Source organism: Dendrobates tinctorius, unplaced genomic scaffold (genome assembly GCF_039654945.1).
Source record: "Dendrobates tinctorius isolate UK_male_01 unplaced genomic scaffold, ASM3965494v1 ptg000083l, whole genome shotgun sequence".
Classification (NCBI taxonomy): domain Eukaryota; kingdom Metazoa; phylum Chordata; class Amphibia; order Anura; family Dendrobatidae; genus Dendrobates; species Dendrobates tinctorius.
In genome coordinates this window covers 9,269,168-9,282,321 of record NW_027361751.1, presented here as the reverse complement: position 1 = coordinate 9,282,321, position 13,154 = coordinate 9,269,168, and the positions used below count along the sequence as shown (strand labels likewise).

The 13,154-nt window shown below is 42.8% G+C and overlaps 1 protein-coding gene across 1 annotated transcript in view; it reads left to right on the top strand.

The window, feature by feature from the left end:
• LOC141097057 (uncharacterized) overlaps nt 1–13,154 on the top strand; it is a 154,953-nt gene that overhangs the window by 40,357 nt on the left and 101,442 nt on the right. Inside the window, exon 3 of the mRNA XM_073584014.1 lies at nt 6,600–6,667. Coding sequence (XP_073440115.1) covers nt 6,600–6,667 — 68 coding nt within the window. The remainder of the gene's footprint in view (nt 1–6,599; nt 6,668–13,154) is intronic.

Sequence of the window (13,154 nt, the reverse complement as noted above, 5' to 3'; positions counted from 1 at the left end):
TATGAAGTTCAAAGCTCAATGAGGTTACAAAACCAATTTAGTGCTTCAGGAAGTCAGTAAAAAGTAGTTAGGAGTGTTCAAATCAAGAAAATGATAAGGGTGCCCATACTTTTGCACCGGTCAAATTTTGTTTAAATGCAGATTGCACATTTTCTGTTAGTACAATAAACCTCATTTGAATCCAGAAATATAACTGAGTCCATCAGTTATTAGATATATGAAACTGAAATAGCTGTTGCAAAAACCAAAATTGTTATAAAGAAAAAAAGTTAACATTAATAGGGGTGCCCAAACTTTAACATATGACTGTATATATAATATAAAAAAAATGTAAAAAATATTATACAAACCATGTGTACATTAAGAGGAAAAAAATAAATAAATATATATGTATACTGTATGTGTGTGTGTGTATATATATATATATATATATATATATATATATATATATATATATATATATAAATCACATAGCGATTGCAAAATATATTCACCCAAAATAATAATCACTAATAATATTAATAAATATAAAAATATATATACATATAAAATAATGAAGGCAGGAGAAAGAAATATAAATAAAAATGCCTTTATTAATACAAAGTATGGCAAATAAGTGCAAATGCACGACAACAGGGTCCACACAGGGTATGTGCATACGACCGTATGCACATACCCTGATTAACATACATTTGACCCGTTTTGCTCACTATAATGCTATTATGTTTTACAAGCAAACTAAAGAGATCACCTATAAGCCAATGTACGACCCAACAAACAGCGGTATAGCATAAACAGGAATATAAGCCAACTAGCTGGGCTACAGTCGCCTCATGTAATATGCAAAACAACAAAATCCTACATTTAACCCACACAACAGTAACGGGTAACACTGTGACGCAAATGAGAGCAACTTCAGAGTTTATACAGTGCAAGAGAGAATGCCCACATTGTTTAAAGTATATTTTATTAGAAATAGTTTAAGAAATATAAAAAAAAAATTAAATAAAGCAAGGTAACTGCAGAAAAAGGGATAAATGACAGTAGAGATGAAATAATCGTACAGCGTATTTAGCAGCCTAATTATAAAGAGAAATGTAGAAATAGCATATCTATGCATAAATATATGTATGCATCAGTCTAGAGGTATATAGTAAGGCATAGCAATTTGCAATGTTGAAGATACATGTGTATCCAAACATTAAATATACACCAAATACTGGAAATATACACGTAGTATATAGTTTAGTATGTACTTTAATAGCCCAGGCTGAAAAGATACATGTATAGAGATGGAGACGTGCATCTATAGGTACAGTAGTATTCAAAATAATAGCAGTCCAATATGACTAACCAAATTAATCACTGGTTTTGGTATAAATTATATGTCAAACAATTTACCAGTCGGTGCAGTAGAGTCAAAGAAAACCAACAGACTCCGCATTCATGGTCTGCATGTTTTTGAGTCTGTGTAGTAGAATAGTTAATTGAAAGGGGATGTGTTCAAAATAATAGCAGTGTGGAGTTCAATTAGTGAGGTCAGTCATTCTGTGAAGAAACAGGTGTGAATCAGGTGAAGCCAGGGCATGTACATGCATTTCTCCTTGAAAACCGGAGAAATATGGGTAGTTCAAGACATGGTTCAGAAGACTTTGATTAAAAAATTGATTGGAGTGGGTAAAATATAATAGGCTGTTCAGCTAAAATGATCTTCAATGCTTTAAAATTGAAAGCCAAACCAGAGACACGTGGAAGAAAACGGAAGATTGCCCATTCAGATGGATGGAAGAATAGCCAGAATGGCAAAGGCTCATGTTTTCTTATGGTGAAGAGGATATGCCCTTGAAATGAGTGTTTCAACAAGACAACTTGTAACACTCCAGTAAATAAGCAAAATCTTGGTTCCAGTCCAAAAAAATTAAGGTTATAGAGTGGCCAGCCCATTCCCTGGACCTTAATCCGATGGAACACTTGTGGGGTAACATCAAAAATTCAGTTTCTGTGGCAAAGCTACCAAATGCCACAAAAATAGTGGGATGTAGTCCAAGCATCCTGGGCTGGAATAACAGTTGACTGGTGCCAGAAGTTGGTTGACTCTATGCAACATAGATGTGAAGCAGTTCTAAAAACTGTGGGTATAAAACTAAATATTACGTTAGTGATCCTCAAAAAATAGTGCATATTCTGAGTTTGTAAAGACAAATGCAGACACTGCTATTTTTTAGAACAGTCCAATGTTCATTTTTTGGTTTCTGTAAAAGTAGTTAAAAATGATATACATTTCTCTTCATATTTTGAATTAGAAAACAGTGTGCAATATTCCCAATGATGGAAATAAAAACTAGTATAAAGATTTTGTGATTAATGTTTTTGAACACACTGCTATTATTTTCAACACTACTGTATAACCAAGCACAGGAAGGCACAACCCAAGAGCAACTACTAATATCAAGTGACATACCGTACATACTCAGCTGCTGTGTGGACTTGTCATCCCCACGCTCTAATGCATGTTTCAACCTGCTTTGTCAGGGGGTGTGTTAATGGAAGAGGGAAGCACATGTGCACATATGAGAGCACATGTGTCACTCCCTGACGAAGCAACGTGTGAAACGCGCGTTGGAGTGTGAGGTGGCAGCGTTTGCATACACAGCATGAATCAAGGTGGGTAGTTTAACTCCTTACTTTGATGGCTTACTTGATGGCCGATTTATAATTAATAATATGCACATATGCACTGCACTTTATATTGAATAAGATAATTATTTTTTTCTGCTTTCCAACATCTCTGTAATTTTGTATTTTCGGGAGGATAACCCTTTATATTGTCTGCAATGTATGCTGACCTGCTCCCTCTATAGGAATTTTTTATTGTTATTTTTATCAAAATCCTTGTTGGTGTCTATATAACTAAATAAAATTGTATATTAATTATCAATTTTAAAGTTTTTTTTTCTTAAGTTGTCCTCTTTTGGTTTTGTATTTAATGTGTCTACTTAAATTAATATATAAGAATTTAGGGTAAATATTTAGTTCTCTCCTTTTGTTTGGAATAAACATATGAGAGGGTACAAAAAAAAAGAGAATTACTTACCGTATATACTCAAGTATAAGCGGACCCGAGTATAAGCTGAGGCGCCTAATTTTGACTCAAAAAAACTAGGTAAGCTTATTGACTCGAGTATAAGCCGGATATGCTTTGTCCCCTTCATCCCTATCCTGGTATGCGTGGCTCCAACGTCCCTGTCATTGTGTGCAAGGCTCCACTGTCGCTGTCCTGGTATGCATGACTCCCCCGTCCCTGTCATTGTATGCACGGCTCCCCCATCCCTGTCATTGTATGCATGATTCCTATTAAAAAAAAACAAAAAAAAAAAACATCCTAGTCACCTACCTACGCGCCCTCGTTGGCACTGTACCTCGTTCCGGTGCCAGCAGCTCTTCCGGCCGATTGATCACTTGGCCCTGCTCATTAAGGTAATGAATATGCACTCCACGCCTATGGGAGTGGAAAGGCGTGCATACTCATTACCTTAATGAGTGGGGCCACGTGAGCGCTTAGCCGGAAGAGCTGCTGGCGCTGGAACGAATGGGATGCAGTGCCAACGAGGGCGCGCAGGTAGGTGAGTAGGATGTGTGTGCTGGAAGCCGGCAGCTGCAGCTGGCACTGTGCGCTATTAGAGCAGCGGCACAGGCTTTAGCCACAGCCTCCGGCTCCTGCCTCTGTGACCCACTGCTCCGCCACTCCCCCAACTTCTCCCCGGTGCTCTGGGACAATTGACTCGTGTATAAGCTGAGGGGGGCGTTTTCAGCAAAATGTGCTAAAAATCTCAGCTTATACTGTACACTAGTATATACGATGTTTAAATTTTTTTTTATTCAAGGCAACATCTTGAAAACATTAATAATCTTCAAAATACTATCCATATGCACTTGTCCCAATGGATTCTACACTGTTCAGAAGAATATAAAAAATGTTTCAAACAGTGGAAAAAACATTGTAACAAGTGCATATCATCAGTATTTTGAAGGAATTCATGTTTTCAAAATGTTACTTTTCAATTAAAGATAAGTAATTCTTGTTTTTTTGGTGGTACCCCTTTGTATCCATAAAGATGGAGGGGTGTGTCCCAAATGATTAGTAATGATATTAACAATTCTGCACTGTATCTCCCATCCCATGTGTGCACCATCATAGTGTGGCATCTTTTTGAGCGTTTTGTAATAAAATTATATTAAAAACATGCTAGAATTTACTTAAATTTTTAATGGAGTCAAAAAACCTTCTGGAAAACTCCAGTATAAAGACACCCTAAAAACTCTTAAAAATGCTTAAAAAGCAAACAAAAAAATGTTAGCGGGAAAAATACCTATTTATGAACCGTCTTCTGCTTGGAAAAATTTATGTTTTTGACCACTGTGACAGAGTCACTGGTAATGTTCTGGAGGGGAGATATGTGTCACTACGCTTAACCGTGTCATGCAAAACCCAGAGTGTTTTTCTCCAGCATACTAAGTGTTGTAAAGTTTAACCCCTTAACCCCTGGAGCTTTTTTCGGTTTTGCGTTTTCGTTTTTCGCTCCCTTCCTTCCCAGAGTCATAACATTTTTATTTTTCTGTCAATATGGCCGTGTGAGGGCTTGCCTTCTGTGGGATTAGTTGTACTTTTGAACGCCGGAGCCCACATCAAGGGGAGGGAGTCCGACATTGGAGTAAATTTACGCCCGATGTCAGAAAAGGGTTAAGTTAGGTTGTATAAATGGGCTGGCTTTTATGTGGATATCCAAAGAGTGGGTGGGAGGGTGTCCACTTTTTCTACACTTGCAGAGTCGGCACCGCCGTGTGCATACAAGACTCGTGTGATGTCACAGTCATGTGTTCAGTGACATGTGGGAGGAGTCTCGGTCTGGGGCTTAAATAGGTGGGCTTCAGAGGCTGTCTTTGTTTAGCAGGACTGGAGGGAGGACCTCCAGTGGTTTGTGTCCTGAGGAGGAAAAACTGATCCTGTGTTTCTGCAGAGTGGGCTGCTAACCGCAAACGTGTGGACCTTGTTACAGCAGTTTGTTTTCTTTGTTGTTTCCTGTTTTTGACTGAAGGGCTGTGTTTACTTTTTTACCTTCTTTGCTGTTGGCTCTGGCGCTGAGCTCACATCTTTCCCTGCACCTGTCAGCTGTTTTGAACAGCTGAAATGTGCCCCTAACAGCCGCGGGTAGAATCGCGATCCATCCGCATCTGTTAATCTGTTAAATGACGCTATCAATCCATGACAGCGACATTTAATGAGATAGCGCTGGAACACGTCACTAATCACATGACCGTGGGTCGCCGATGGGTTTGTATGACTACCTGGGGTCTGCGGTAGACCCCTGTGGTTGTCATTGCCGGATTCATAGCAAGTGAGCATTTCTGCTACACACAAGCGATCTGATCATCAGACTATTGAAGCAAGTGAAAAGTTAAAAACAAAAAATGCTATTAAAAATATATGAAAGTTCAAATCTTCCCCCTTCCGCCCCATCCAACATAAAGCAATTAAAAAACAAGCACATATTTGGTATCACCGTGTTCAGAATCGCCCGATCTATGAAGATATAAACAGAATCTGATCGGTAAACGATGTAGTGAAAAAAAAAAAGTCAAATCGCCAGAACTAAGTTTTTTTTGGTCGCTGCAGCATTACATTAAAATGCAGTAACAGGCGATCAAAAGATCTTATTTGCACTAAATGGTACCATTAAAAACCTCAGCTCGGCATGCAAAAAATAAGCCCTCACCCAGCCCCAGATCATGAAAAATGGAGACACTGTGGGTCTCGGAAAATGATCCTTTTTTTTTTTTTTATAAGCAAACTTTGTATTTTTTTTTCACCGCTTAAATAAAAAAGAACCTAAACATGTTTGGTATCTGTGAACTCGTAATAACCTGGAGAATCATAATGGAAGGTCAGTTTTAGCATTTGGTGAAGATGGTAAAAAAAAACAGCTGTGGAATTGCACTTTTTTTTTTTTACAATTTCACCGCACTTGGATCTTTCTTCGCATTTTCCAGCACACGTTATGGTAAAACCAATGGTGTTATTCAAAAGTATAACTTGTCCCGCAAAAAACAAGCCCTCACATTGCCATATTGATGGAAAAATAGAAAAGTTATGGCTCCTTGAAGCAGGCGAGCAAAAAACAAACGTAAAAACGAAAATGGATTGCGGCGTGAAGGGGTTAAGGGAAGCATTCACTCATTTTATTTTTTACAGATCCGTGTGTTCATCCGTTAAACTCAGTGCATGGCCTATACTTTTTCTGTTTTGTGGATCAGACTCGTCCATTCAAGTCTAAGGGGATTTGTAAAAATGGATGAAAAACAGAAGACCTTCGTTTTACTTCTGTTCTGATCCATTGCGGAGTTCAACAGTTCAGACATTTCTGACGTCATTAATTAAAATGGATTATAAAATAATGGAGGCGAAATGGATTACAAGTGTAAGAAAAATGGGCTGTTTTTGATTAATATAAAAATGAAAAATGTGTATAAATGTAACTTATGATGTAATGTGGTGTCTGACTTTTTTAGATTGCTGATTGTTTTGTTTGTGAATTTTAAAGGCTCTTTATAATTGATGACTACTGTCCAACATCTGATGTTGGTTTATGTCCTACAAACAAAAATGTTGGTAAGTCGCATAACGTAGCCCTTACTGTTATCAACCTTCTATACAGTATTCACCATATGCATGATTTTACAGATTGTTTGAATAGTAGTTTATTACAAAAGTGAATGAAATGTGTTTTGAGCATGTGCTGTCACCTATGGAGAAACATAAAATAAAGTGCATATTACAAATACAGGTCCATTTCACTAGCAGCCAGTTTAACTTGCAGTAGAGAATGGATAAATCATGGAACCAGTGGTACAATCATTTCTACAAAGTCTCCCAGGAGCCATTTTCAACATGATAATGCCAGGCTGCATGTTGCTCATGTTATTGTGAGTAGCCTCAGCATGGCTGAAAATAAACCACTGGAGCACTAGGCAGAAGAGAGCATGACTTTGGGACGGGTGGATCTTTTAACTCCTGCAGTTTTGTGTGTATAGCGGTGTCAATTTTAAGCAAGAATGATGTTGCTTTAAGACTGAAGGGTATGTTTGAGCCTGGTGTGTCACTGTGAGGAGGGTGGGGCTTATATAGGTGAGGTAACTATCTCTGTAAGGAGGGGGGCTGGTCTGTCTCTGAGAGGGGGTAGGGATTTATATAGAGGAGGTAAATTTGTCTTTCTACCTCTTTCACGAGATGAAATGGAAAAGACATCACCCGCCCTCCTGCCCTGTTATAATCACGGTCCTAAAACGTTTATAATGATGAATGCTTTATTGTATTTTTTGTTTTGAATTTGCTATTGCATATCTTTTACCAGGTCCAATTTTATCATGACTATAAGGCGTTAACATTGGCATTAACCTTCTAAGCCCAAGGGAAGGGCACTCCTTCAGCCATGGTTCCTTTATGAGTCAGAGGTTTGCCAAGTTTAGTTCCCTTAATGCTTTTGCAGGGACTTCTAGTTTTTAAATTTACTAAAGTGATTTATTAAAAAAAAGGTGTCAAATGTGAATTTATAACCCGTCACAGCTTTGCGGTTTAGGAGTCAGGTGGAAGTTGCAGACAAGTTAAGGTGGACTCATTTTAACTAATAGAGGAGGTAAAAACCTCATGGTGGTGAACAGGCTCGGCTTTGGTGGCCAGCCTCAGGCTATGGGCCCACGTAGCGTTTTAAAACGCACAATGAAAACCGGACTCCTTCCCAGAAATCGCGCGTTTTTTTGCCTCGCGATTTCACAGCGATTCTGTTCTCGATTTTGCCGCGATTTTCTCAAGCACTTTCCAAGCGATTTGAAGCATCGCTTGGAAAGTGATTGACAGGTTGGTCACACTAGTCAAACATAGTGTTTGACAAGTGTGACCAGCTTTTTACTATTGAGGCCGCCTATGCGGCCTCAATAGTAAAAGATAAATTGATAAAAAAAATAAAAAATCGGGGTATATTTACCTTCCGACGTCCCGCGCTGCCATCCCGGGCCTCAGCGTTCCCAGCGATGCCTTGCGAGACCTGTGATGACGTTGGTCTCGCGCTACTATAGCGATCTCGCGAGACCACGTCATCACAGGACCTTGCCGCAAGGCATTACTGGGAACGCCGAGGCCCGGGAAGGCAGCGCGGGACGTCGGAAGGTAAATATACCCCGATTTTTTATTCTCTTTTTTTACAGGGGTATGGTACCCAGGGCCTGGAGGACAGTCTCCTCTCCTCCACACCGTGGGTACCAACCGCACATGAGACGCTTAACTTTCCGCATGGTGGGCATAGCCACATGCGGGAAGTAAGCGATTCTCATGCATTCCTATGGGTGCGAAATCGCGGCAATTCTTTGCGATTCCGCACAAAAGAATGATCATGCTGCGATTTTTTTCCGCGATGCGATTCCGCCGCGGAAAAAAGAGCAGCAATAGCACAGCATGTGAGGAATGCTGTAGGAATGCATGGGGTGCGTCATGTACAAGATTTTTAAACGTTTTCGCAGCGTTTTCACGGCAAAAACGCTTAAAAATCGCATCGTGGGCACACAGCCTCAAAGACGTTGTAATGGTAACGTCAATCAGAGGCGGGCACAGTGGTAAAGCACAGGAGTGAGTATAATAGGGTCATTGGTGCCCTGAAAGTTTAGTGGCTATGCTTTAATGGCAAGCCAAGGTGTGCCTCCCCTTTATGGCTGTGTGTCCTGCTGCTGTATGTCAGACAGCTGGGGATATCACAGTACTTATGAATCCCAATGTACTAGCACTTCCCCTGACTCCTATTGTGGTTGTTTTAATCCTGTGATTTAAATAAAGCTGTGACCATTTTGACAACTAAAATAATGTATATTTATTCTAGTGCCTAGGTTTACTGTAGTGATGGTTGTTATAAGATGGAGTGGGGATCCGTCCCATATCCAAAAGTCATGTGCTCCCATGCCCTGCAGCGAGCACATCTGTGACGTCATTGGCCGGCAATAAAGGGAGCAGCCTGCAGCGGATCTTGATGATTTGCCAAAGTGCATTCAGCGCAGCAGAACATTCCTCAGACAACCATTAATAACTTCATTGATATCAGCCAAAGCGTGTAAACGTGGAGATTTTTGTGTTATGCTCATTCTCGATACTGTAAAAAATTGAGATATTTTGAAATTGTGTTTTTTCCATTTTAGATAATTTGCATGCCATTAACATTATATATACAGTGGTTGAAATAAGAATTAGACAAGTCAACAATTTTCTAAGTAAATATATTTGTCATGATTTCTCCGTTCAGTGTGTCTTGGACATGGTGAGCGTGAGTGACAGCTCAGTTGTCCAATCTAGTGAAGGGGCGTGCTGAGCTGTTGGTGTTTTGATTGACAACTCTGCCATCCAATCTGAGATTGGGAGGTCCATTCATGTGTTCCCTGTTCTAATGATTACCAGCTACTTAGCTAAGCGGTCAGTCCCAGATCTCTGCCAATCGTAGCATTTGCTTGGTGGTGCATGCTTGTCTTGTATTCCTGTGCTCTGTTTGTTGATTTATTGCTGCCTGGCCTTGGACCTTGTTTGCACCATTCGTTTCTAGCCCCTTTGATCTGATCCGCTATCTTCCTAGTATTTTGATCTTGGACCATGACCTAACTATGCCTTTGTCTTTCCCCTTTAGTTTACTATGTGCTCCCTTGACATCTGAAATTGGAACGTTTGACTACCCTGCCTCACGGCTTGTCTGTGAGTAGTGACCAGTGTCACATTACGATGGCTATATAGTTTTTTCCCCACCAATGGATTCAGTTTGTAAACTCTTTGTTTTGGTGACGAATCTGACCTAGATAGTCCAGGATCTGGCCCAGGAGCACCAGAAGTTAGAATCTTCACAGTCCCAGCTGCATGGTCAGTTTTCTAGTACCATGTGGGCTTCCCAAAGCTCTCTGCTACCGACTGTAGTGATGACTTGTGTACCTTCTGATGTTAAGTTGGCCTCTCCCAAACCAATAGTGGCACTTCCTGATATCTTTTTGGGGGAGGAACACCAGTTTAGGGTATTCAGGAAGAGCTTTAGACACATTTTACCTTATGGTCTTTGGGATGAGTCCCATCTGGTGGGAATAATGTCTCAGGTGGGAACAATCATGTCCTTACTACAAGGGCACCCTCAAGCTTGGGCATTTTCTTTGTCTTCACTAGCCCCAGAACGGTCTTTTATTGACGCCCTTTTTGACTCCTTAGAGATCATATATGATGAACCTGACAAGGTCCAGGTCGTGGAGACATGGACTATAGTTCCAAGTTCCGGCAATGGTCCTCTGAAGTGTTGTGGAATCTTGCAGCTGTCAAGTGCCTGTTCCACAGAGGTCTTTCTGATAATCTTAAGGATGCTCTGACTTTGAATATTCCACCTTGTTCATTGGGCAATGCCATGGTTCAGGCTATTCGAATGAATCGAAGAATTTGTGAGAGACGTTATGAGCAACCAGGGGATTCAGTCATTCTTCCCGAGTCCATCCACGTACCTGAGGTGTAACCAATGGAGATTGGAGTTGCCAGCTCTTGGGCCATTGAGAGGAGACGTTGACGCTATCTCGGACTCTGCCTTTACTCTGGTCGCGCACAGTTTGTTTGCATACTCCTTTTGCAGACCAGGCAGCTTATTGGGATTTTTTCTCTATCGCTTCATTGGGGGACACAGGAACCATGGGGTGTATGCTGCTGCCACTAGGAGGCTGACACTATGCAAATAAGAAAGTTAGCTCCTCCACAGTATATACCCCACCGACTGGCGCTCAATTACTCAGTTTAGCTTAGCGTCAGTAGGAGGTGGACACGGGTCTTTCATTAGACCCTTATCTACCTCAGTGTGCGTCGTTTCTTTACAGGTTCCGGAGGGATACAGAGTGAATAGTCACATGTGTACTCCCACAAAGAGACTGAGTGCGGCGTGTACTGCCACCCCGTATCCTCATATGTCTACTGGCCAGGAACACGTATGCGTGTTCGCCTTCTGTCTCTCACCCACTCGCCTACCAGAGCCTGTCGGTGGATGGAGACACGGTCTGCAACTGGAAATGGGGTAAGTCAGGACTGCAGGAGGTAAGTATCAGCAGGCTGAACCCATGATAGTAATCCCCCGGGCGGTGGGGAACGGGCAAGCTTCATTAAGCGGCATTACCTGTATTTAGCGTTCTCAGCGCCGCGAAACTGCGGTTCTCTTTAGACCTCCGCCCCGCACTCTCCGGCGGCAGCCGTTTCTAATCCAGGCCCCGGCTTCAGTTCGGGCCTAGTTCTAAGGCACCATAGTCCGTCCAAACAGCCTCCCTTATCAAGATCTTCCTCCCCTGAGCCAGGTGAGACTTTCTCGGATGGACCCTCCGAGGATGTTTTGAAGCTGGACTCGGACCAAATCGCTGATATGAGGGATATAGTTCAGAGCCTCATTGCAGCGATTAACCAGTCCTTCAATATCAAAGATTCTCCTGCGGAACCCGCGGACCAGGAGGTTTCTTTCAGACGGTAGAAACCACCTTCCAAGGTCTTCGCTCATCATTCGGAGTTCCAGAAAATTCTTTCCAGAGAGAGAGAAAATCCGACCAGGCGTTTTCAAAGAGGAAAACGCCTTGGGGTGTTATATCCTTTCTCGCCGGAACTCATTGCAGACTGGTCAGCTTCACCGACCGTGGACCCTCCGGTTTCAAGACTATCTTAACAGCACGGTCCTTCCGATTTCTGGGGGAGCATATCTAGCAGACACTGACAGTCATATAATCTTTTTGCTAAGTCAGCCTCCGAAGCGGCGACTTCTGTTCTAAGCCCGGCCTTCTCTTCTACTTGGGCTTCTAAGGCCATAGCGAAATGGGCTAAGGACCTCCGCCAAGGCATTTTGGCTGGAGACCAGCCAGAGCAGCTGGCGGATCTCGCCGACCAAATTTCGCCTGCAGGCGAATATTTGGTCTCGGCCTCCCTGGATGCCGCATCCTACGCAGCTCAGGCATCAAGCAACTTGGTGGCTATTAGGCGCACAGGTTGGCTTATGGTTTGGCAAGCGGACTTATCGTCAAAAAAGTCCCTCACCAGTTTACCATTTCAGGGATCGCGACTTTTCGGCGATAGGCTGGACCAGATCATTAAGGATGCCACTGGGGGCACAAGCTCCCTTCTTCCCCAGTCAAAATCTCGTCGGCCTCCTCCGAAATGTCAGTTTCGACCCTTTCGGCCTTTTCATCGCTTCGCGACAGCAGATACGTCTTCCCACCAGCAGAGTCCTCAACCGCGCCAAGATAGGAAAAGAGTCTCCTTTAGGCCCACGCCTTCCTGGTGATCTCATTCTTCCCAGGGTAGATCTACCAGACCTAGACCTGGAAGATCTTCTTCCGCATGACTGGAATCAGAACACCGGAGCATACTCCCAGGTGGGCGGCCGTCTTCTTGCCTTCAGGGACGTATGGCTTGCCTCGGTGGAAGACGCTTGGTGTTAGGCATCGGATGTCTGTCGTTGCACAGCGAGAATCCCGAGCCTTGCCTCCGACGGTCTCCCATTCCTCTCTAGCCGCAGAGGAGGTTGCTCAGCAAACTCGGCGGTCCCGGCGCTTTGCCCAGACCAGCTCCGTGGGTTTGCTTGCTGCTGCCACCTCTGGCACAGCTATGGCAATGCATGCTGCTCAGCAGCGAGATTCTCCAGGGACTAAGTCCTCATGTCGGGCCACTGAGCATGCCCGCGGAGTGATCTCCCATTGGAGATCAAAGGTCACGTGCTCGGGTCCTGCTCGTGTTCGGATTGGTCCATCCGAGAAGCAAGGAAGGTCCCGGACGCTTGCGGCTATAAAAGGTTTGCATGGCCGCTTGGCCATGCGCTAGGATAGACTGTAACTTCAGACTATGAGGAGTGAGTGGTGTATGCACGTATGAATGTCTCTGTGACTCATTAAGAAACCCCCTACCCTTGGTACACATGTGTTGTGCAGCCTAGCCTGCTAGCGCCCAGGCTTAGGTGTAGGTAGGTCAGAGTTGGAGTCAGGCTTTAGTCCACACCAGTGACTCAGCACGCCTCAGTGCGAGTGCTCCACATTCCATAGCCAGTGTCTTTAGCGGCGCTCGTGGCAGCGACGCC